Genomic DNA, 25,881 nt, shown 5'->3' on the forward strand with positions numbered 1-25,881 from the left:
ATTAAAAACAGCTTTACAGGTTTTCTTTCTGCAAAAGATGCTCAATATTTAACATGGAAGCAGATGTGATAGTGGCTTTTGGATAGGCATATTTATATACAGGGAATGGTAGGAGATGGATCACATGCAGGCGGAGGAGATTAATTGAACTTGGCTTCGTGTACAGCACAGACATTGTGGGCCGAAGGGCCCTTTCCTGTGCTGGGCTGCTCCACGCTATGTTATATTTAGGATAATCACTAAAATAACGCCTTTATTTAAGGAGATATTCACCGACAATTTTAGTTGGATGGAATAAGTGGCACGCTTGGAATGGTGAAACTCAGTGTTTAGTTTAGTTTAGCAATGCAGCGTGGAAAAAGGCACGACCAGCGATCCCCGCACACTAACACTATCCTACACACACACACGCACGCACAATTTACATTGTTACCAAGCCAATTAGCCTACAAACCTGCATGTCTTTGGAGTGTGGGAGGAAACCGGAGAGAACCCACGCAGTCATGGAGAGAATGTATAGACTCTGCACAGACAGCGCTCGTAGTCAGGATTGAACCCGGGTCTCTGGTGCTGTAAGGCAGCAACTCTACCACTGAGCCACTGTACCGCACTGTGGGTGACTCATATTAGCTGGTCCTCAAAGCCTCTTCCCCCTCTACTTCATATCTCATTCAAATTAGTTCACTAGAATCACCTCAAAAGAGAAAGCAACTCACAGACCCCAGTATATCACTCACCCGAAATCCATCCAATCACACCAAGAGCCGCCTTCCTTGATGTTGGTTGGCGTTAAGGTCATATGTTCATGAACGATAGGAGCGGAATTAGGCCATTCGGCCCATCAGGTCTACTACGCCATTCAACCATGGCTGATCTATCTCTCCCTCTCAACCCCATTCTCCCCTGACACCGGTACTAATCAAGAATCTATCTATCTCCGCCTTAAAAATATCCACTGACCTGGCCTCCACAGCCTTCTGCGGCAAAGAATTCCACAGATTCACCACCCTCTGACTAAAGAAACTCCTCCTCATCTCCTTCCTGAAAGAAGGTCCTTCAATTCTGAGGCAATGACCTCTCGTCTTAGACTCTCCCACTAGTGGAAACATCTTGGTTGCAGGGCATCCCCTCGCACTGCATTGTCCAGGTCATGAGGTTGGGTAGAGGGTTAAAGGGAGGGGGGGGGAGGGGTTAGGGTGGGCAACTCTATCAATATCATTCAAAGAGATTCCAAAGATTGATATTTTGGGAAGTAGCAACATTCTCAAAAGACTGGAAGGAAAAATTGATCAACTCGAATGATAACCTGCTGGTGGATCGATTAAATTTGGAGATAGAGAACTGCAGATGCTGGTTTACACCAAAGATGGACACAAAGTGCTGGAGTAACTCAGGCGGCATCTGTGGAGATGCTTGATTCAGAGTTCAGATGGTTGATACAAATTCAGAGTGTGAGTCTGAAGAAGTGTTCCAACCCAAAACGTCACCCATTCCCCCTCTCCAAAGATGCTGCCTGACCCGCTGAGTTACTCCAGCACTTTGCGTCACCCATTCCCCCTCTCCAAAGATGCTGCCTGACCCGCTGAGTTACTCCAGCACTTTGGTTCACCCATTCCCCCTCTCCAAAGATGCTGCCTGACCCGCTGAGTTACTCCAGCACTTTGCGTCGCTCTGTGGCTGGATGAAACCTGGGGATTTTGGGTTGCTGGTAATTGGGGTACGGGGAGAAGGCAGCAACGGGTTACTGATTGAGAATGATCAGCCATGATCACATTGAATGGTGGTGCTGGCTCGAAGGGCCGAATGGCCTCCTCCTGCACCTATTGTCTATTGTCCAAATGTCCTGCTCATTTCATCACCATTACACAGCGGCTCCTCTGAGTTGCCTTTCAGAGGGCGGCACAGTGGCGCAGCGGGTAGAGCTGCTGCCTCACCACGCCAGAGAACCAGGTTCACTCCTCACCTCGGGCGCTGTCAATGTGGAGTTTGCACATTCTCCCCGTGACCGTGTGGGCTTTCTCCGGGCGCCCTGGTTACCTCCCAGATCCCTAAGACGCGCGGCTTTTTAGATTGTGCAGGAAAGAACTGCAGATGCTGGTTTACACTGAAGATGGACACAAAATGCTGGAGTAACTCAGGATCTCTGGAGAAAAGAAATAGGCGACGTGTCGGGATCGAGACCCTTTTTCAGACCCTTCATATTCCAGTAGATTAATTGGCCAATGTCAATCACCCCTGGGGTGTAGGGAGTAGATGCGAAAGTGGGATAACATTGAACTGGTGAGTGAACAGGCGATCAAAGGTCAGCATGGATTCGGTGGTCCGAAGAACCTGTTTCTCTGCTGATTCTTTAAAAATGGATGGAGTGGGGAAGTCGTGGGGTTGACATTTGTCAGTTTCTTCTCACAGGGGGCTGTGAACGTCTGGAATTCTCCTCGCTGGATGGTTGTGCAGTTTGCATTAGTGGAGGGATGGAGGGGAAGTAGATATATTTTCCACGGCAGGGTAATCGAGGGGTGTGGGGAACGTGCACAGAGGAGATGAGGCTGTGCTTTTACCCTATCCATTCATGATCTCGTACACCTCTATAAGACAATGAACTTCGATAAGAACTGGGGAAAGTAAAAGTTTCGACAAGTTGCAAGATGCAGGCAAGGTACTGGGACGGGGGCAAAAGGAATCAAAGGGAGTCTCTGAGATTGGGTGGAGAGGTTGACTGACATCAGTAATTGGAGAGCTGAAGCATTGTGAATAACCTTAACGATAGTTTCCTGGATACCTGTGACAAGGGCCACATGTTTTGTTTACCTCAAATATGGAAATTTCAGTCTAGTTCCTAGTCAACAAGGATCCCAGTCACTATATACTTCTGTCATGGGGTAGACTGACTCCCCTCCCCATTCTTTGCACATCCCCAATCCTTTCCACGCGTCACTTCAATTTCATGTTTCGTGTGTTTTGTGTGTGATATGACTGTCGGCAGATCAATTTCCCTCCTGGGATAAATAAGGTTCTATCGTATCGTATCGTATACAGTCTGTAATTTGTCGGCAACAAACATGCTTATAAAATGCTTTGAACTCATAGAACATAGAAAATAGGTGCAGGAGGAGGCCATTCGGCCCTTCAAGCCAGCACCGCCATTCATTGTGATCATGGCTGATCGTCCCCAATCAATACCCCGTGCCTGCCTTCTCCCTATATCCCTTGATTCCACTAGCCCCTAGAGCTCTAACTCAGAAGAAAAATATTTCTCTTGGCTTTACAGAAATGCAATGATTAGAAATGGACTCTGACGTATAATCATGAGGTTTAGCAGGACGAGGAGAATTTGCTGTTAAATTGAAGTAAAGACTATAATTTTTCTGATGTGAGGAAGTCAGGTGTTCAATTCTTTTTGGAGTGCAATTCCTGTGATTTTGTGGGAAATGAGGCAGCTAAACACAACACAACAAATCCCCACAAACAGCAAAGGCCCTGCCCCGACCTTGCCCCCTTGTGTCTACTCAGCCCCTGAACCTGCCCCACTATTTCCAATGATCGGAGCTGATCTCCCCCGGTCTCATTTCCTCTTCTGCACCAGTCCATGGGCGGCATGGTGGCGCAGTGGTAGAGTTGCTACCTCACAGCTCCAGAGACCCGGGTATGATGCCAACTGTGTGTGCTGTCTGTACTAGGGTTGCCAACTGCATTTTGGGCTAAATTGGTTTGTCCTGGACCCTTGTCCCGTATTAGGCCCGGGGGGCGCTGTAGGCGCGGACATTGTAGGCCCCGACACTGTAGGCCCGGACGTTATAGGCCCCGACACTGTAAGTCCTGGCAGTTTAGGTCCTGACTCTCTAGGATTCCGACATTTAGGTCTGTACAGTCTAGGTCCGGAGACCCGGGAGCCGCCTAGCAGAGGTTGCGTAGCAACCGGCCTCCCGGCCCGAGCGGCCGCCATTGGTGGAGCGGGAGCATGGCTGGGTGAGGTCACGTGGGGGACGGGGCAGTGATGTCACCTTGTCCCATATTTCGAAGTGAGATAGTTGGCACCCATAGTCTATACGGAGTTTGTACGTTCTCCCTGTGACCGTGTGGGTTTTCTCCGGGCGCTCCGGTTTCCTCCCACACTCCAAAGACGTACAGGTATGTAGGTTAATTTGCTTTGGTAAAATCGTAACTGGTCCCGAGTGTGTAGGATAGTATTAGTGTACGGGGTGATCGCTGGTCGGCGTGAAGCCGGTGGGCTGAAGGGCCTGTTTCCGCTCTGTATCTCCAAAGTCTAAAGTCCCCCGTCACCCTCAATTGCCTAACAAAATGCAAAGTGCTGGGGGAACCCAAGCACGTCAGGCAGCATCTGGGGAGAGAATGGGCAGTCAACGTTTTGGGTCAAGAACCTTATTCAAACTGCCCGACCCGAAATGAAAACAAGGAAGAAAATGTTTTGGTTTCTTGTCACTGGTGTGAATTTAGTTTCGATTAGCGGAAACAGGTCCTTCGGCCTGGAAACAGATCCTTCAGCCCGAGCCTGCACTGACCAGCAATCACCTATACACTATTTCTATCCTACATACGAGGGACATTTTTTTTTACAGAAGCCAATTAATCTGCAATTAATCTTTGCAATGTGGAAGGAAACCGGAACACCTGGAGAAAACTCACGTGGTCACAGGGAGAACGTACAGCAGGTAATGTAAGTCTGAAGAAGGGTCTCGACCTGAAACGTCACCCATTCCTTCTCTCCTGAGATGCTGCCTGACCTGCTGAGTTACTCCAGCATTTTGTGAATAAATACATTCGGGGAGAACGTGCAAACTCCATGTAGACAGCACCTAGCATGGTTAGGATCGATCTCAGTTCCCTGGCGCTGTAAGGCAGCAACTCTGCCGCTGCGCCACCGTGCCGCCCCAAACCGCAAACGATGCGATACGATAGAACTTTATTTATCCCAGGAGGGAAATGTATTTGCCAACAGTCATTAAAAAAACACGAGATACATGAAACATGAAATTAAAGTGACGAGTGTAAAGGATTGGGGAGGGGAGAGGGGGGACGGGGAGACAGTACGTCTTTCAAGTGGGGGTGGGGGGAAGGGAACCGGAGCACCCGGAGGAATACCCATGCAGTCACAGGGAGAACATGCAAACTCCATGTAGACAGCACCAGGCCTGGTTAGGATCCACCTCAGGTCTCTGGCACTGTGAGGCAGCAACTCTACCGCTGCGCCACTAATGTTCTCTGTTCTATGATTTCCCAGTCCGAAACATAGAAACATAGAAAATAGGTGCAGGAGGAGGGCATTGTAGGTCCGGACAGTGTAGGTCCAGACACTGTAGGTCCGGACACTGTAGGTTCGGACAGCGTAGGTCCGGACAGTGTAGGTCCGGACACTGTAGGTCCGGACACTGTAGGTCCGGACACTGTAGGTCCGGACACTGTAGGTCCAGACAGTGTAGGTCCGGACAGTGTAAGTCTGGACACTGTAGGTTTGGACTGTGTTAGTCCGGACACTGTAGGTCCGGACACTGTAGGTCTGGACAGTGTAGGTCCGGACACTGTAGGTCCGGATACTGTAGGTCCGGACACTGTAGGTCCAGAGGCCCAGGCGCTCACTAGCGGAGATTGCGTAGCAACCCGCCTCCCGGCATGGGCGGCCGCCATTGGTGGAGCGGGAGCACGTGGCCGCTGGCTGGGTGAGGTCACTTGGGGCGTGGGGCGGTGACGTCACCTTGTCCCTTATTTGGGAGTGAGATAGTTGGCACTCCTAGCCAAAGGCCCTGTTTCCATGCTGTATCTTTCAGTTAACACCACTGGCAGATGTGCCCTGACAGATCCGCTCTCCACTCTTAAAGGCAGTGATAGTTCCTGCCCCCACCACCTGCTCAGCCAGTGCGTTACCATTGCAACCACCTACTGGGTGAACAGTTTCTTCCTCAGATCCCTTCAACCTCTCGCCCCTCACCCTCAACCTCACTCTCATGCCTCTGCTCCTGGACACCTCTATCTCAGGAACACAAACGTTTTGTACTCACTGGGGGAGGACCACAGTCTAGGGTCCTTCTGCAGCGGGACATTGGGTGGGGGGGGGGGGGGCAGTATTTGGTGGGGACACCCCTCCAACAAGGGAAGGGATATAAACCCAGGGCGGGCCACATGAGTGGCAATGATGCTTGGTATAACGATGGACACAAAATGCTGGAGTAACTCAGCGGGACAGGCAGCATCTCCGGAGAGAAGGAATGGGTGACGTTTCGGGTCGAGACCCTTCTTCCTAGTTACTCCAGCTTTTTGTGTGTATCTTCGGATTAAACCAGCACCTGCAGTTCCTTCCTACACACTTGGAGTAAGGATTGTTTGCGAACACTACCGAACATAACACTAATGAATGTACAAATGCTGAGAATGTCCGAAGGGTTTTTGCACTGTTCCTGTTTTGTATTCAAGTTCGTCAGGTATAGGAGCAGAATTAGGCCATTCGGCCCATCAAGTCTATTCCACAATTCAATCATGGCTGATCTATCTTCCCCTTTCAACCCCATTAAAAGAAATCATCTGAATAAAGTATATTGGGGGGGGGGGGGGGGGGGTGAAGGTGGGGGTAGGAAAATGGTTCTTGCTGTCTACTGCTGTCTTCCATGGATATATTGCGCATAAAGGTGTTCTGAAAGGGATGTTAATGGCGCGGCAGAAACACGAGTCAGCCGGCACTTAGCAACCGGGGAGAAGGGAGACCCAGCAGCTGGAAAAGATACACTGAAGGACGCATGTGTCCTTGAAACGTCAGACTGGAATTGAAGTCTCTGCTGCGCCAGGTGTTTGGAGAATAACCGTGCTCTCAGCCATATACAATCGTAACCTGAGGCAATGGAGGGGAAACAGAGACTCTTGTAAAACACGCTGGGCACAGGGGCAGGCAGCTTCCAAATGGCATGCATTCACAAGGTCATAAGGGATCGGAGCAGACATAGACCATTCGGCCCATCAAGTCTACACCGCCATTCAATCATGGCCGATCTATCACTCCCTCCCAACCCCATTCTCCCCATAACCTCTGACACCCGTACTAATCAAGAATCTATCCATCTCTGACCTGGCCGTCCAAACGTTCAGAGGGTAGTGCATGCATGGAATGGGCTGCCAGAGGAAGTGGGCTGGGCGGATACAGTTGTGGCTTTGGACTGAAGGGCCTGTTTCCGCGCTGTACCTCTAAAGTCTAAAGGTGTCGTCTAAATGTGTAGGAAGGAACTGCAGATGCTGGTTTATACCAAAGATAGACAGAAAAATGCTGAAGTAACCCCTCACACCTCTCACACAAGGGAAAGGATACCAACCCAGGCAGGCCACATGTGTGGCAATGATGCTTGGTGTCAGGATATCCACCGGTCTGGTCCATAGGATGTGGAGGAAGGAACTGCAGATGCTGGTTTAAGCCGAAGACAGGCACAAAAAGCTGGAGTAACGCAGCGGATCAGGCAGCATCTCTGGGGAAACATAGAAACATAGAAAATAGGTGCAGGAGTTGGCCATTCGGCCCTTCGAGCCTGCACCGCCATTCAATTTGATCATGGCTGATCATCCAACTCAGTATCCCGTACCTGCCTTCTCTCCATACCCCCTGATCCCTTTAGCCACAAGGGCCACATCTAACCCCCTCTTAAATATAGCCAATGAACTGGCCTCAACTACCTTCTGTGGCAGAGAATTCCACAGATTCACCTCCCTCTGTGTGAAAAAAAATGTTCTCATCTCGGTCCTAAAAGACTTCCCCCTTATCCTTAAACTGTGACCCCTTGTTCTGGACTTCCCCAACATCGGGAACAATCTTCCTGCATCTAGCCTGTCCAACCCCTTAAGAATTTTGTAAGTTTCTATAAGATCCCCCCTCAATCTTCTAAATTCCAGCGAGTACAAGCCGAGTCTATCCAGTCTTTCTTCATATGAAAGTCCTGCCATCCCAGGGATCAATCTGGTGAACCTTCTCTGTACTCCCTCTATGGCAAGAATGTCTTTCCACGGATTAGGAGACCAAAACTGTACGCTATACCCCAGGTGCGGTCTCGCCAATGCCCTGTACAACTGCAGAAGGAACGGGCGACGTTTGGGGTGGACAACCCTTTTTGCTGAGATCTCGCTTGTTTCCCACAGTCGCAGAGAGCGAGAGCAACAGGGGAGGGCGGAGTGGAGCGTGTCCCTGTGATGGAGAGCGGAATGCAGCTGCTGAACCGAGACGGGCACAGCGTCTCGCACAACTCCAAGCGGCACTACCACGATGCCTTCGTCTCCATGAACCGCATGCGCCAGCGCGGACTGCTGTGCGACATCGTGCTGCACGTGGGCAACAAGGAAATCAAGGGCCACAAACTGGTGCTGGCCTCCTGCAGCCCCTACTTCCACGCCATGTTCACCAGTAAGTCACCAAGCTTGTTTATCATATCATATCATATATATACAGCCGGAAACAGGCCTTTTCGGCCCACCAAGTCCGTGCCGCCCAGCGATCCCCGCACATTAACACTATCCTACACCCACTAGGGACAATTTTTACATTTACCCAGCCAATTAACCTACATACCTGTACGTCTTTGGAGTGTGGGAGGAAACCGAAGATCTCGGAGAAAACCCACGCAGGTCACGGGGAGAACGTACAAACTCCTTACAGTGCAGCACCCGTAGTCAGGATCGAACTTGAGTCGACGGCGCTGCATTCGCTGTAAAGCAGCAACTCTACCGCTACGCTACCGTGCCGCCTTGTTGTTTTATGTAGTCAAAGATATTTATTCAGATGTTAAAGACATTCTGGCTTTCCATCACAGTGAGGAGGGGACTGGAGGAGACTCACTGTGATGGATGTTTCTTTTTGTTTGGTGTTTTGTGTTGGTTGGGGTTGTGTAATTTGCTTATGTTTATTGCTCTTATTGTTGGACTGTGGGTGACGAAATCTCGTCCAAAAGACCTGTTTTTTGGATGACAAATAAAGGTAATTCTGATTCTGAAATTATATATACAATACAATAAAACATAAACAGAACCCACCACCATAGTACAAGACAAGCAATAAACTACTGGCACGGTGGCACAGCGGTAGAGTTGCTGCCTTTACAGCGAATGCAGCGCCGGAGATCCAGGTTCGATCCTGACCACGGGCGCCATCTGTACGGAGTTTGTACGTTCTCCCCGTGACCTGCGTGGGCTTTCTCCGAGATGTTCGGTTTCCTCCCACACTCCAAAGACGTACAGGTATGTAGGTTAATTGGCTGGGCAAATGTTTAAAAAAATAGTCCCTAGTGGGTGTAGGATAGTGTTAGTGTGTGGGGATCGCTGGGCGGCGCGGACCTGGTGGGCCGAAGGGCCTGTTTCTGCGCTGTATTTCCAAATCTAAAAAAAAAATCTATTATACAACTATCTTACACTCCTTGACAAGGATGCATTCAACCCCCCCCCCGCGGTGCCCAGCGGTCCCGGAAATCCCCCAGGGTGCCCGTGGACAGCGCGCGGTCCCTCTCCAACACCACCCGGGCGCGGACGTAACCCCGGAAAAAGGGGCAGGCAGCCGGCTCGGGCAGAGCCCTCTTCCGCCTGTTGCCGTGAGTCGCGGATTGCCGGCATGGCCAGGCCCAGGAGCGACCCAACCCAACCAGGACTTCTTCGGCCCTTACCCTCTCCCCTGCTCCCAGGGTGTCCCGAGATGAGGACGGTGGCAGAGAAGTGCAGCCAGAAGGCAGGGAATGGCCCCGTTAACCGTGCTTGTAGGGGTGTTGGCTTTGCATGGCATTTAATGGCCCATTCCTCGTGGAGGCGGTGGTGGTGAATGGCCCACTTGTGGCGTGTGGCTTTCCCCGTAACATTGCCGAGGAGGGAGCTGGTACAAGGATGTTGCCAGGACTCGAGCAATGGGGAAAGGTTGGGTAGGCTAAGACTTTATACCTTGGAGGGCAGTGATCTTCCAAAGGCCGAGCAAAAGATTCTATGCATTCACTCTCTATAAATAGGATGATATATATATATATATATATATATATATAGATGATATATATGATATCCGATAAGGTGATTTATAGGCGATCCCTGCACGATCATGTACACCACCATATAATATCGTGAGGGGAATAGATAGGGTGAATGTACAGCCTTTTACCAAGAGTTGGTGGACCAGCAACCAGGAGACCATGGGTTTAACGTGAGAAGGGTAAGATTTAACAGGAACCAGAGGGGCATCTTTTTCACACAAAGGGTGGTGGGGGTATGGAACGAGCTGCCAGAGGAGGTAGTTGAGGCAGGGACTATAATAACATTGAAAAGATACTTGGACAGCTAAATGGATAGGAAATTTTATAAAAGTAGAAAGGAGGACGGAGGAGTGGAGAGGGGGAAGAGGAGGGGGAGAGAGATACAGAGAGAAGGTGGTAGGGAGTGGGAGGGAGGGAGAGAGGGACTGGGATGGAGAAGGGGTGAGGAGAGGGAGGGATGGAGAGAGGGAGGAGAGAAATATGTGTTGTGGAGTTGCTGAGTTAATGCTTGAAGATGCTTAATGAAGGATATAAACAGTGGCCTGAGTATGACTAGATGGCCTCTTTCGGTACCGTAACTACTCTGGAATGCAATTCATTAGAACAGAGAACAGCAGGGCACAGGAACAGGCCATTCGGCCCATCATGTCTGTGCTGACCATGATGCCAAATGAAAATAGCCTCTGTAAATTGCCTCGAGTGTGTGGGGAGTGGATGTGAACGTGGGACAACATGGAACTAGTGTGTAGACACACAATGCTGGAGCAACTCAGCGGGACAGGCAGCGTCTCTGGAGAGAAAGAATGGGTGACGTTTCAGGTCGAGACCCTTCTTCAGACTGATGTCAGGGGAGTGGGCGGGACAAAGATAGAATGTGGTTGGAGACAGGAAGACTGAAGGGGTATTTCCATGGACTTACCTGCCACCTAGTTTCAGGCTAGTTTCAGGCGGCACGGTGGCGCAGCGGTAGAGTTGCTGCCTTACAGCGAATGCAGCGCCGGAGACTCAGGTTCGATCCTGACTACGGGTGCTGTACTGTACGGAGTTTGTACGTTCTCCCCGTGACCCGCGTGGGTTTTCTCCGAGATCTTCGGTTTCCCCCACACTCCAAAGACGTACAGGTTTGTAGGTTAATTGGCTGGGCAAATGTAAAAATTGTCCCTGGTGGGTGTAGGATAGTGTTAGTGTGCGGGGATCGCTGGGCGGCGCGGACCCAGTGGGCCGAAGGGCCTGTTTCCGCGCTGTATCTCTAAATCTAAAAAATCTAACCTCCAATTCTGGGGCAAAAAGATAAAGTGTGTAGGGTTTAGGAAGTTGCTGCAGCCGGTTTATACCAAAGATGGACACAAAGTGTTTGAGTAACTCAGCTGGTCAGGCAGCATCTCTGGAGAAAAGGGTGGCACGGTGGCACAACGGTAGAGTTGCTGCCTTAAAGCGCTTGCAGCATCAGAGATGCAGGTTCGATCCCGACTACGGGTGCTGTCTGTACGGAGTTTGTACGTTCTCCCAGTGACTGCGTGGGTTTTCTCCGAGATCTTCGGTTTCCTCCCACACTCCAAAGACGTACAGGTTTGTGGGTGAATTGGCTTGGGTTTGTACACTTTATACAGGGGTAAAATTGTCCCTCGTGCGTGCAGGATAGTGTTAATGTGCGGGGATCACTGGTCGGCGCGAACTCGGTGGGCCGAAGGGCCTGTTTCCGCGCTGTATCTCTAAACTAAAAAAAACTAAAAAGGATTGTCTGGGATTACCTCTGATGTCGTTGCCGACCTTCCCTATCTTGTTTTGCTTTGCTTGCAGGTGAGATGAGTGAGAGCCGTCAAACACATGTGACGTTGCATGACATCGACCCTCAGGCCTTAGAGCAGCTTATACAGTACGCCTACACGGCAGAGGTTGTAGTTGGAGAAGGGAACGTACAGGTAGGTGCTTGACTTTCTCTCGTGTTTCCTGCGCATTTTGTGTTTTGTTTCAGTTTAGAGATACAGCGTGGAAACAGGCCCCCCGGCCCACCGAGCCCGCACCCACCAGCGATCCCCGCACATTGACACTACCCTGCACACACGAGGGCTATTTTACATTTTGACACCAAGTCAATTAACCTGCAAAGCTGTACGTCTTTGGAGTGTGGGAGGAAACCGAAGATCTTGGAGAAAACCCTCGCGGTCGCGGGGAGAACGTACAAACTCCATACAGACAGCACCTGCGGTCCGGATCGAACCCGGATCTCTGATGCTGTAAGCTCTGTAAGGCAGCAACTCTACCTCTGGGCCATGGTGCAGCATTGAATGTCGAATGTTTTCACAATATCTTGCGTTATATTGTCGAACACATTCATCATTCCATGAGCTTTTCATTCAGTAAAAGGATATGGGCAGCTCTGGAAAGGCCAATGTTTCTTGCTGTTCCTTGTTTGTGGCACATTCTCCAGCCACGGTGCACCAAACAGTGGTTAACGCGGTGGATTCGGTGCCGAAAAAGTGGGGGAGAGTGGGTTTTCCTGAGTGAGGTTGAAGCAGGGAAGTGGAGGATGTTCCATTGCACTCCTGACGTGTGCTCCGAATGGCTCTGCCCAAGGCCGCAAGGAATTGCAGCCCAGTCCATCACACTGACCCAGACTCCCCAACAGTGACCCCCATCTACACTTCACACCGCCTCGGGAAAGCAGCCAACGTAAACAAGGACCTTTCCCCACCCCGGCCATTCCTTCTTCTCCCCGCTTCTGTCGGGCAGAAGTTACAGAATATTGAATGAACGCACCACCAGACTCCGGAACAGATTCTTCCCCTCGGTTATCGGGCTTCCATAAACTAGGGCACAGTCCTGATTCTCCAACCTACCTCATCGGGACGTGTATAGTGATGCAGAGACCCGGGTTTGATTCTACTACGGGTGCTGTCTGTACGGAGTTTGCACGTTCCCCCTGTAACCGTGTGCGTTTTCCCCGCTTTCCTCCCACACTCCAAAGACGTACAGGTTTGTAAGTTAATTGGCCTCTGTAAATTGCAAATCGTCCCTAGTGTGTGGGGGTAGTGTTAACTGTTGGTCGGCGTGGACTTGACGGGCCAAAGGGTCTGTTTCCATGCTGTACCTCTAACGTCTAAAGTCTCATTGTGGACATTGTGCTTTTTCTTGGCAACTGCTACACCGTAATGCTGAGCGTGTCTGAACTCTGAAGATAGACATAAAGTGCTGGAGTAACTCAGTGGGTCAAGCAGCATCTCTGGAGAAAAAGAATAGGTGACGTCTCGGGTCTGAACCCTTCTGAACTCTGGTATCTCTCCGCCTTTTGTGCGTGTGTTTGACGTGATTGTACTGATGTATAGTATTACAGTATCTGATTTGATGGGATAGCATGCAAACAAATGCTTTTCACTGTACACGTGACATGAATGAACCTAAACCTAAAATGACAGTAGATGGAACTAGGTGGAAAAGTCTTGGGGTATCAGGAGGTGTATCATTGACCACAGGATATCCAGCCTCTTGTAGAGATGGTGATTAAGTGGCTAGGTGGGTTAACTTTCTGCTCACTGGTGAACTCCCAAGGATGTTCTTGGTGATGGCGGACTTGGTGATGAATGAATGAATGAATAAAACTTTATTATCATATTTTTTAAATAGTTTTTTGTGAGTTTAGTTTTTAGAGATACAGCGTGGAAACAGGCCCTTCGGCCCACCGGGTCCGCGCCGACCAGCGATTCCCGCACATTAACACCATCCTACACCCACAATTTTTACATTTACCCAGCCAATTCACCTGCAAACCTGCACGTCTTTGGAATGTGTGAGGAAACCGAAGATTTCGGGGAAAACCCACGCAGGTCACAGGGAGAACGTACAAACTCCGTACAGGCAGCACCCGTAGTCGGGATCGAACCCGGGTCTCCAGCGCTGCATTCGGTGTAAGGCAGCAACTCTACCGCTGCGCCACCGTGACCGCCCATATGTGACATGTCAAATACAGACAGTATGCAAAGAGTCGCTATGTATAGGACGCTGACAATGTTCATTGTAGTCCCCAATGGTCCCTCTTTTTTCTCTTGACGGCATGTTCTCAACCAACCTCCATGTACCTCCGCAGGCCCGACTGACCTCTGGCACCAACCGCGGACCCCATCCGCAATGTTGTGAATGTAAACTCTCCAGTTGCAAGATTCGGGCACTGCCATGACAACTAACATTCAAGCTACTTGTCATTGTGCACATGTTGGTCGGCGAGGGTAAGTTGGCCTGAAGGTACAGCAGGCAGTGAAGAAAGCCAATGGAATGTTGACCTTCATAACAAGAGGAGTTGAGTATAGGAGCAAAGAGGTCCTTCTGCAGTTGTACCGGGCCCTGGTGAGACCGCACCTGGAGTACTGTGTGCAGTTTTGGTCTCCAAATTTGAGGAAGGATATTCTTGCTATTGAGGGCGTGCAACGTAGGTTTACTAGGTTAATTCCCGGAATGCCGGGACTGTCATATGTTGAAAGACTGGAGCGACTAGGCTTGTATACACTGGAATTTAGAAGGATGAGAGGAGATCTTATCGAAACGTATAAGATTATTAAGGGGTTGGACACGTTAGAGGCAGGAAACATGTTCCCAATGTTGGGGGAGTCCAGAACAAGGGGCCACAGTTTAAGAATAAGGGGTAGGCCATTTAGAACTGAGATGAGGAAAAACTTTTTCAGTCAGAGAGTTGTAAATCTGTGGAATTCTCTGCCTCAGAAGGCAGTGGAGGCCAATTCTCTGAATGCATTCAAGAGGGAGCTGGATAGAGCTCTTAAGGATAGCGGAGTCAGGGGGTACGGGGAGAAGGCAGGAACGGGGTACTGATTGAGAATGATCAGCCATGATCACGTTGAATGGTGGTGCTGGCTCGAAGGGCCGAATGGCCTGCTCCTGCACCTATTGTCTATTGTCTATTGTCTAAGAGCCTGTTTCCACGCTGTGTGACTCTGTGACTCTATAAATTAGGACGTACAGGGGACACTGCAGGTTGTGATGTTCCTATTTGCCTGCTGGCCTTGTCGAGAACGTCTTGCTGCAGCCAACCTGAGACTGCTAACTTTCTGCAGAGTTGAAAATAGAGTTGCCTCCAGCAGCAACCACCTGCACTTTCGATCTTGTGACAGAAGAAATGGATGAAACGGCGTAAGGTACAGAACACTGTTTCAATGCCACATCCTCACAAGCAACCCCACCACACTGACAAAACCAGCAGGCACATGGGAACATCACAAACTGCAGGCTCCCCTCTAAGTCCTGATATTGAATTGAATTGAATTGAATACTTTTATTGTCTCATGTGACAAATCACAGTGAATACCCAAGGTATGTAAATAGTCGCCCATAAAGGGCGCTTACAAAGTTACAAATCCCCCCCCCCCCACCCCCCTCCCCGCGTCAGGCCCCCTGTTGTTCTTCCCCGCCCCTGTCCCTCCCTCATGTCGGTCCCCCCACGCCGGGTCCTCCATTGTTCCTCCCCCCTCACTTTCACGTGTCCGTCCTCGTCCGTCGGTCGGCACCATCGTCGACCGCCGCACCGTCCTCTCCACTATCGCCGCCGGGTCCCCTCCTGACGCCCCCGTGGCTCCGACCCAGGCCCCAGCCGCGGGCCGCACAGACCCAGGCCCCAGCTGCAGGCTCCGTGACCCAGGCCCCAGCCGCGGGCCCCACAGACCCAGGCCCCAGCCGCGGGCCCCACAGACCCAGGCCCCAGTTGCGGGCCCCACAGACCCAGGCCCCAGCCGCGGGCCCCACAGACCCAGGCCCCAGCCGCAGGCCCCACAGACCCAGGACCCAGCCGCAGGCTCCGTGACCCAGGCCCCAGCCACGGGCCCCACAGACCCAGGCCCCAGCCGCGGGCCCCACAGACCCAGGATCCAGCCGCGGGCCCCACAGACCCAGGCCCCAGCCGCGGGCCCCACAGACCCAGGCCCCAGTTGCGGGCCCCACAGACCCAGGCCCCAGCCGCAGGCTCCGTGACCCAGGCCCCAGCCACGGGCCCCACAGACCCAGGCCCCAGCCGCGGGCCCCACAGACCCAGGATCCAGCCGCGGGCCCCACAGACCCAGGCCCCAGCCGCGGGCCCCACAGACCCAGGCCCCAGTTGCGGGCCCCACAGACCCAGGCCCCAGCCGCGGGCCTCACAGACCCAGGGCCCAGCCGCGGGCCTCACAGACCCAGGCCCCAGCCGTGGGCCCCACAGACCCAGGCCCCAGCCGCGGGCCCCACAGACCCAGGCCCCAGCCGCGGGCCTCACAGACCCAGGGCCCAGCCACGGGCTCCCACGACAAAGGCACTGATGGCCGTGGGCTTCGTTGACTTGCGAGGTTCATACAGTCATACAGCGTGGAAACAGGCCTTTCAGCCCAACTTGTCCACGCCCACTAACAGGTCCCATCTACACTAGTCCCACCTGCCTGCGTTTTCCCATATCTCTCTAATCCTCTCCTATACATGTACCTGTCTAAATGTTTCTTAAACGTTGCAATAGTCCCTGCCTCAACTACCTCCTCCAGCACCTTGTTCCATACCCCCACCACCCTGTGTATAAAAACGTTATCCCTCAGCCTCTATCTATCAATCTATCCCGCTTCACCTCAAACCTATGTCCTGTGGTTCCCGATTCCCCTACTTTGGTCAAAAAGCCATGTTTGTTTATTATATTAATTTAGTTTGGAGACACAGCATGGAAACAGCCCCTTTGGCCCACTGACTGACAGTAGCCGATTAACCTATCAAAACCCACACACCTTTGAGATGTGGGAGGAATCCGGAGCACTCAGGGGAAGTCACGGGTACAGCGTACGAACTCCACACAGACAGCACCCGTGGTCAGGATCGGACGTGGGTGTGTGGCGCTGGCTGTGAGGATTTGATTATTTTCGAAGGATTTGTTTGGCGAGGACAAACGAAAGCAGTCAGAATTTGCTTTTTGGACTTCTGTCGGAAAGCAGAGACTCTCTTTGTTGAAAGAGTCCTCTAATTAGGGAGGATTTTCTGAAAGTCGTAGGAGCGGCAGTGGCTGGCGGAAGGCCAAGTTGCACTTGAACTGGTGGGAGCTGAGTCTGGAGCGGTGTTTGTGGTCTGTAGCATCGGAAAGCTCCCTCCCACACCGACTTAGCCCGGTCCAGGTGTGCCGGGTAAGTACGGCAACAGTGCTTTGGATTTTCGTTGAAGCCGGGAGGGCGACCGAGACCTGGGGAAGAAGCCTCCGGAAGCTCCATTTTCTACGACGGGAGGATTGGCACGGACTTTTCCCTATCTTATCAGGAGGAGACTGCTTCTGTTGCTTTGCCAGGAAAGCCTTCACAAGACTTTAAACTGCTGCAAATGCGTGGAGGTGCAGCAATAGCAGAAAGACTGCTTTGACATATAAAATACTGAGACGTTTTGTTTTGCTCCACGCCCTAAAGATGGCGGCCCCTAAGAATTATGCAGCTGCCGCACAGTCGGCAGTCTCCGTGACTAAGGGCCATGAGTCGTTGGGGCGTATACATGGGGTGAAAGTGACCTTGCAGGGCAACATTACCTTCAAGGTTGTGCTAACCGCGCTGGGGGAGACTGTTGGCAAGAAGGCCATAATCGCAGGCGCGGTGGTCAGTGGGAAGGCTGTTGTCATCCTAAAGACTGAGCAGTCGGTGGCTACCGCACTGGAAAGGAGGATCACGGTGGCTGGGATTTACATGGCGGTGGACCCATGGGGACGGCCCGTGCTGCCGGTCATGCTGTCCAACGTTCCCCCTTATGTTCCGGACGCGCTCCTGCTCCCACATGTAACTAAGCTGGGGGAGGTGCGGTCTGGGCCCACCAAACTGTTGCATAGGTTGGATGATCCCGAGATGCAGCATGTATTAACGTTCAATCGCCGCGTGTACATACAGCTGGCACAGGGGATTGATATGGAGGGGAGTTTTGAGGTTGAATGGGAAGGATTCTGCTATCGCGTGTTTTGGAACACGGGCCAAGCACGCTGCCATGCATGCAAAGAGGTGGGGCATTTCCGCAGGAATTGTCCCAAGCCCCGGGCTGCCAGCTCTACCAAGGTGGCCCAGGAAGGCAGTGCTGGCCCATCTGGGGCTGCTGGTTCTACCACGGTGGCCCATGATGTCTTTGTTCCCTTGCTCCCATCCTCCATTCCCCCACCACCCCCATGTCCCGTACCTGTGGCGGAGGATGCCGGTGCAGTGTGGGGGGGGGGGGGTGATTGAGGGTCACTGGGAGAGACAGAAGAGTAAGAAAGCTAAAAAGAAGAAGAAGAACGTTCAAGCGGGACGCCAGGCAGAAGGTCACCTTAATGAGGGTCCCCCGGCAGTAGATATTATCGAGCTCGCCTCTGAGCCTAGCCCAGGGAAGCCTGAGGGTCTGAAGGCTGGAGAGGATGAGCAGGTAGATGGCGGGGCGGAGGAACAGGCTTCAGCAATGGAGCTGACTGTACCACCGCACGCTAGTGGTTATAAGAGGAGGAGGCACGGGTCCTCTGACACGGAGAACCGCCCTGAAGGTCAGGGGCGACCTGAAGGGAGGTGTTTCTCCCCTGTTGAGGCAGAGTACCCAGTACACGCTTCCTCTGGGCAGGAGGATGCCTCTGTAGTGCAGGGACCACCTGAGAGTGGTGACACACTACCCCAGGGGGCTGTTCCCCCAGGGATTGCGTCCGCTGGCTTAGAGGGTGACCAGGGGAAGATTGATGGGGGGGACTTGAGTGTGGGGGTGGGTCCCCAGCCCATGCTCCCCATTGAGGCTACGAGTCCTATTGAGGGGTGTGTTGCCCCACCGGCTGAGAGAGCAGGGGAGACTCCGGGAACATCGCCCCCTGAGGGCCAGAGCGAGGTGGTTCCCCTGGTGGTGGGGGATGGGGACTCTCTGGGTGACGGTGCTGGGGCGGGTGCCCTGGGTGCGAAGGAGGACAGGGTCGTTTCGGATCGGGTCCTTCGGTCGGACTCCAGACATACCCTCTCACTGCCCGCCCCGGAGACTTCCTCCGACATCACTGCCCCCAATCCGGTTACAGAGGGCGGTGGGGGTGTGCAGGAGCCTGGCCATTTACCAGGCAGCTTGCCACAGTTAGAGGTACCGGTACCTGCCCCCGTCACTGATCCTGGGGGTGGGATGGTGACCGAGGAGGGACCGGGTGATGTGGCCGACCCGCCCACCTCACAGGGAGGGGTGAGCGAGGCGGCTGGGAGTCAGAACTATCCAGACTCGGGCTCAGACATTGAGTGGAAGGAGGAGGGGGACGTGGAGTCCAGCGACAGTGAGTTGATGGACTGTCCCACCCGCAGCCCCGTGTCTCGGCTTGTTGATATCTGGGAACTCCGGAGCTTTCTGAGGGACAGCAGAGGGAAGAGGAATAAGGCAGATCTGGCTGTCGACCTCTGGTCAGACCTGACGGTACCCTTGCAGTCCATTTATGCCATCCTTCAGGAGGAGGAGAACGAGGCAGGTGTATTGAAAAATGAGCGGTGCCAGCTCCAAGAGCTTTTTAAGTCCCTAAAGAAAGGGCAGAGGGCTCGGGGAGGCTCCATTCCGTCACGGGGGGCTGGTAAAAGTTCTTGTGCGCTTTCAAAATGAAGCTCACTATAGCCAGCCTGAATATTGATGGGACCAGGGGGTCTCTCCGTAGGTTTCACCATCTCTCGGTGCTGAGGGACGGGAGGTACACGGTGAGCTTCCTGCAGGAAACACACACTGTGGCTAGTGACGAGCCCACCTGGCTCCTGGAGTGGGAAGGGGGGGTCTACATGAGCCATCTCACCTCCATTTCGAGTGGAGTGGCCTTCCTGTTGGCCCCATCTTTCCAGCCGGAGATTGTCATGGTGCAGGACATTGTACCAGGCCGGTTGTTGTATCTGGCCGTGCGCCTGGATGGCGTGCCGTTACATTTTATTAACGTGTACGCCCCCAAGAGCGGTGCTATGCAGACGCGGTTAACACAAGAAGTGACCGCGCTGTTGAATACCATCGATCGGGGGGAGTGTGTTTTCCTGGGGGGTGATTTTAATTGTACCCTTGAGGCGAGAGATCGCTCTGGCATTCAGCGCGATCCGACAGCGGTCAAGACTTTAAGGGAGTTGGTGGATTCTTTTGAGCTAGTAGATGCTTGGAGGAATTTCCATCCCAACTCCGGCGCCTTCTCATACAGGTTTAAGGGGGGTGGTTCCCGTATTGACCGTGTATATGTGTCTAAGGCTTATGTGTCCTGTGTCTCGGCAGCCTCCATGCGGTTGGAACCGTGCTCGGACCACTGCCTGGTGCGAGTGGACTTTATCCCGACGCGCACACGGGCAGGGTCCGCGTACTGGCACTTCAACAACCGGCTGCTGGAGGAGCGCCGGTTCCGGGACTCATTCAAGCAGTTCTGGGCGGAGTGGAGGGAAAGGCAGGGGCGTTTCCCTTCCCTAAGGCAGTGGTGGGATGTAGGGAAGGCTTACGTCCGTCTGTTTTGCCAGGACTACACGAGGGGGTCGACCAAGGGGCGGTACTCCGAGATCGGACGGCTTGAGAGAGAGTTGCTCGACTCGGAGTCTCGCCTGGGTCAGACGGAGGGGGACTCGTGTGAGTGGGAGGAGTACCAGGAGAAGAAAGGGGCACTGAGGGACTTGCAGCTGAGGAGGTCCCGGGGCGCGTATGTGAGGTCGCGAGTCCAGATGTTGCACGATCTGGACCGCGCCTCCCCCTTTTTCTTCTCCCTGTAGAAGTGCCGAAGTGCCCGCAGGCAGTTTGTCGAGTTGCTTGCGGACGATGGCTCCTCCGTCACGGATCCGGAGAGGATCGGTGCCTCAGTTTGGTCGTTCTATGACACTCTGTTCTCCGAGGGAACATCTAGTGGGGAGGCACAAGGGGTGCTGTGGGAGGGCTTACCCGTAGTGTGCAAAGAGGTGGCTGAGCGCCTCGATGATCCCCTAACTCTGGAGGAGTTGACTGGTGCCCTGCACCAGCTCAGGAAGGGCAAGTCTCCGGGGCTGGATGGGCTGACTGTGGAGTTTCTTCGAGCCTTCTGGGGTGTCCTGGGGGGCGACTATGTGAAGGTGTTGGGGGAGAGCCTGGCGACCGGGGAGATGCCCTTCTCGTGGCGCAGGGCAGTCGTCGTCCTGCTGCCCAAGAAGGGCGATCTCCGCCTCTTGAAGAACTGGCGCCCTGTCTCTCTTCTCAGTACGGGTTACAAAGTCTTTGCATGGGCATTGGCCAATCGCCTGGGGCCCGTGCTGTCCCATGTGATCCACCCTGACCAGTCCTACACAGTCCCGGGCCGGTCCATCCAGGACAATATCCATCTGGTCCGGGACCTGATCCATCTGTGCCAGAGGGCTGGTCAGTCAGTTGCCTTTCTCTCCCTTGACCAGGAGAAGGCGTTTGACCGGGTGGGACACGACAACCTTCTCGGGACTCTGCGGGCGTTTGGATTCGGACCCCATTTTGTGGCTCGGGTCCAGCTCCTATACGCTGCTGCAGAGTGCCTGGTCAAGGTCAATGGCTCTTTGTTGGCTCCCATTCACTTTGGGAGGGGGGTTCGTCAGGGATGCCCCATGTCCGGCCAGCTTTATTCCCTCTGTGTGGAGCCATTCCTGTGCCTCCTACGGAGGCGGCTGGCAGGTTTGGATTTGCCGGGGCCGGGGGTGGAGGTGGTTCTCTCGGCCTACGCCGACGATGTGTTACTAATGTTCACCGACCCGGTTGACCTGCGGAGGATGCATGAGTGCCAGCGGGTGTTCTCAGCCGCATCCTCCGCCAGGATCAACTGGGGGAAGTGTGCTGGGCTCTTGGTGGGTCAGTGGCAGGTGGACTCCCTGCCGGAGGAGATGGCAGTTTTTGCATGGAGCACCACGCACCTCCTCTATCTGGGGATCTACCTGAGTCCCACTGAGGGGGCTTGGCAGGCGAATTGGCAGGAGCTGGAGGCGAAGGTGGTCGCCCGTGTGCGGCGCTAGTCAGGCCTCCTTGGTGTGTTATCATATCGGGGTAGGGCTTTGGTCATAAACCAGCTGGTGGCCTCTCTGCTGTGGTACCGGCTGGCCACTCTGGTCCCGTCCTCTCGTTTCATCGCCATGATACAGAGGAGGTTAGTTAACTTCTTCTGGGGTGAGAGGAACCACTGGGTCTCTGCTGGGGTTCTGAGTCTCCCGTTGGAGGAGGGCGGTCAGGCGCTGGTCTGCGTCCGCACTCAGGTGGCGGCCCTCCGACTCAGGACCTTGCGGAGGTACGTGTACTCCGAATGCCCTCCCAGATGGCACTCACTGGCCACGTACTTTTTCTGCCAGGGGCGCTGCCTCCAGGAGGGATCACGGCTCCCGGTAGCGGGCATGAGTCAGCGCGCTAGGCGGGAGTTGCCTGTTTTTTACCGTGATCTCCTGAAAGCCAGGAATTTGGTCACCTTCAGCCAGGGCGCTGCTCCTCAGGGGGAGGGGGGTGCTGTGGTTGTGAGGGAGGCCGGTCCTCACCCTGTCACGGTGGGTGTCGAGGAGAGGCGTGTGCGTGGAGCGATTCCGACCGGGCTTACCCCCGCTCCGTCGGAATTGCTCATCGGGCCCACGGCCCGGGTCCCTTCCCGAGAGCCGGCCCCACGCAATATGAGCCGCCTTTCCCAGATGCCCAGCGTGCCGTTCCGTGACGCGGAGAGGCGCGTTTTGTACAGCCTGCTCCTGCACACTCTCCACTTCCTCGCTCTCGTCTTCCGTCCGGACACGCCCTGGCGGTCCGTGTTACCACCTGACGGCGGGAGCGGTCCCCAGTGGAGGTCTCTCTATAAGGGGGTCCTCCTGCTTTACATCGGGGACCTGGGGTGGAGAGTGTTGCATAAGGTTATAGCCTGTAACAGGTACTTGAGCCGGTTCACGGTCTCGTCTGCCGCCTGTCGCTTCTGCGGTGAGGAGGAGACCGTGTACCATTTGTATACGGAGTGCGTGAGGTTACAGCCCCTGTTCCAGTATCTGAAGGGGCTGCTCCTCAAGTTCTGGCTCAATTTTAGCCCTAAGCTTTTAATTTTTGGGCACCCGGTACAGAGGGGGGAGGGTCAGGAGGGAGGAGGGGGTCTCCCTGTCGGTCTGCTCCTGGGCCTGGCCAAGATGGCCATCCGCGGGTCCAGGCAGCGGGCAGTCGACGGCCTCACAGAGGTCGGCTGCCTACCCCTGTTCCGGGGTTACGTCCGTGCCCGCGTGTCCCTGGAGAGGGAACACGCACACGCGGTGTCCACGGGCACTCTGGAGGCCTTCCGGGAACGCTGGTCGCCACGGGGGGTCGAATGTATTGTTGACAGAGATGGCGGGATTTTAATGTGATAAGTGTTTAATTTGTAAACTGCCGATACAGGCGGCTTTTGTTTTGATCACATTTTGCTTAGTATGTTTTTCTTTGGAATAAAACTTTTATATCAAAAAAAAAAAAAAAAGGATCGAACCTGCATTGCCTGAGCAGCGCGGTAACGGATCTATCAGTTGCGTCTCTGTACGATTTGCATGGCCGATTAAACACTTAGGGCGGCACAGTGGTGCAGCAGTAGAGCCATTACCTCACGGCGCCAGAGATCCTGACTGCGACTGCTGTCTGTACGGAGTTTGTCCGTTCTCCCCGTGACCGCGTGGGTTTTTCCCGGGTGCTCTGGTTTCCTCCCACACTCCAAAGACCTGCATGTTTGTGGGCTAATTGCCTTCTGTAAATTGTCACCAGAGTGTAGGATAGAACTATTGTACGGAGCAATCGCTGGGCCGAAGAGCCTGTTTCTACACTGCATCTCTAAACTCAACTAAACTAAACTAATCTTTATCCTGATCTCACCCATTAACCCGGCATGGAAACATTTGTCCCCCCGCCCCCCCATGGTTTGGTTTAGAGATGCAGCACAGAAACAGGCCCTTCGGCCCACCAAGTCCATGCCAACCAGCGATCACCCCATATACTAACACCATCCTACACACTAGGTACAATTTACAATTTACAGAAGCCAATTAACGTAGAAACCTGCACATCTTTGGAGTGTGGGAGGAAACCGGAGCACCCGGAGAAAACCCTCATGGTCACGGGGAGAACGTACAAACTCCGTGCACAAAGACACCCGTGGTCAGGATGGAAGCCGGGCCTCTGTCGCTGTGAGGCAGCAACTCTAGCGCTGGGCCACCGTGCCGCCCGGATGTTTTAGCAATTCGAGGCACGGTTATGTGTTTCGAGACGTTGAACGATGTACTCCATTCTCCCCGCCAGACACTGCTCCCCGCGGCCAGCCTCCTGCAGCTGAACGGGGTGCGGGACGCCTGTTGCAAATTCCTCCTGAGCCAGCTCGACCCGTCCAACTGCCTGGGAATCCGGGGATTCGCCGACACGCATTCCTGCAGCGAGCTGCTGAAGTCTGCGCACAAGTACGTGCTCCAGCACTTTGTGGAGGTTTCCAAGACCGAGGAGTTCATGCTGCTGCCACTTAAACAGGTACTGAACCAGACGGCCAGGGGCACAGGGCTAGGGCACAGGGCAAGGGCACGAGGAAGTCACGCCGAGTTTATTGTCTCCAAACGCTGGAGTAACTCAGTGGGTCAGGCGGCATCTCTGGAGAAAATCGATAGGCGATCGTTTCGGGTCGGGACCCTCCTCCAGACTGAAGAATAACAAGTTCCCACCAAAGAAATGAAGCACAAAGTGCTGGAGCCACCCTTCTTCAGGCTGAGAGTCAGGGGAGAGTCAGTGTCACATAGACCCAGACCACACATGGGAAGATAAATTCTGCAAAAGACTGACAGAACAACCAAGATATTAGTGCAAAAGATATATAAATTGTAAGACAACTGCTCTAAGGTAGTTCAAAGAGGTGGTCCATAGTGTTCCATTGTTGAGGTAGGGTTGTGCAGGTTGATTTAAGAACCTGATGGTTTAGTTTAGTTTCGAGATACAGCACGGAAACAGGCCCTTTGGTCCACTGGGTCCGCGCCGACCAGCGATCCCCGCTATCGTGGATCAACACTATCCTGCACACACACTAGGGACAATTTACATTTATACCTAGTCAATTAGCCTACAAACCTGTACGTCTTTGGAGCGTGGGAGGAAAACGACAATCTCGGAGAAAACCCACGCAGGTCACGGGGAGAAGGTACAAACTCCGTACAGACAGCACCCGTAGTCAGGATCGAACCCGGGTCTCCGGCGCTGCATCCGCTGTAAGGCAGCAACTCTACCTTACGCTGCGTCACCGTGCCGCACTTCAGCAACACCTCATTTCCCTGTGGGAAAGTAGTTGTTGCTGCACCTGGTGGTGCAGGACCTCAGGCCTCTGCATCTCCTGCCTGGTGGTAGCTGTGAGAAGAGGGCCTTGGTAGTGGGGATGGTCGTGGGAGAAGCCTGGGTAGTGGGGATGATCACTGCTGCCGTCTTGAGGTGGAGCCTTGTGGATTCTCAAGATAGTTTAGACTTAGCACAACAGTGTTATTATTAGGACAAAAAGCTTGGCGTTGCGACACAAGAACTCAGATACAAGTGTTAGAACTTCTTGAGGTGCCGCTGCCCGCAGGCTTGTCGGTCGGCAAGACCCAGCCATGGGCTTGTCGGTCGGTGGTACCGGGAGGAGGCGTGGAGACGTCGGATGCGAGGGGTGGACCGCTAGGAGGGTAACCCGGGTAATGCCTCCAGGGACTTCGTCGGCTGAAGGAGGCCCCTGCCGGACACAAAGACAGCCAGGCTCGGAAAAGGACGTCGGTTTGTGGGTTGAGGGCGACCTTTACTAATCATGATAGTTTGGGTTAGGAAATGGGGTAGTTGGGAATACAGGCGCCTGATCACAAAGATGGAATCCAAGTTTGGGAGCTGTGTTTGCGTGACCTCCTGTGATTAGGGTTACCGTTAATGTACCTTCTTCACCCAGAGATTTGTGAACCTGTGGAATTCTCTGCCACAGAAGGCAGTGGAGACCGATTCACTG

The 25,881-nt window shown here is 53.5% G+C and overlaps 1 protein-coding gene across 6 annotated transcripts in view; it reads left to right on the forward strand.

Moving 5' to 3' along the window:
- klhl17 (kelch-like family member 17) overlaps positions 1-25,881 on the forward strand; it is a 69,772-nt gene that overhangs the window by 4,438 nt on the left and 39,453 nt on the right. For 2 of the 6 annotated variants that reach the window (XM_078425670.1, XM_078425671.1), the window contains 4 exons: positions 4,578-4,670; positions 8,128-8,389; positions 11,790-11,911; positions 24,177-24,398. In XM_078425670.1, the coding sequence (XP_078281796.1) occupies positions 4,608-4,670; positions 8,128-8,389; positions 11,790-11,911; positions 24,177-24,398 (669 nt within the window). In that variant the 5' untranslated portion in view covers positions 4,578-4,607. Of the gene's footprint in view, positions 1-4,577; positions 4,676-8,127; positions 8,390-11,789; positions 11,912-24,176; positions 24,399-25,881 lie in introns of those variants that run through there. The other 4 variants (XM_078425672.1, XM_078425673.1, XM_078425675.1 and 1 more) reach the window with 4 other exon arrangements.

This window comes from Rhinoraja longicauda, chromosome 30 (assembly GCF_053455715.1).
Source record: "Rhinoraja longicauda isolate Sanriku21f chromosome 30, sRhiLon1.1, whole genome shotgun sequence".
NCBI classification, from domain to species: Eukaryota; Metazoa; Chordata; class Chondrichthyes; order Rajiformes; family Arhynchobatidae; genus Rhinoraja; species Rhinoraja longicauda.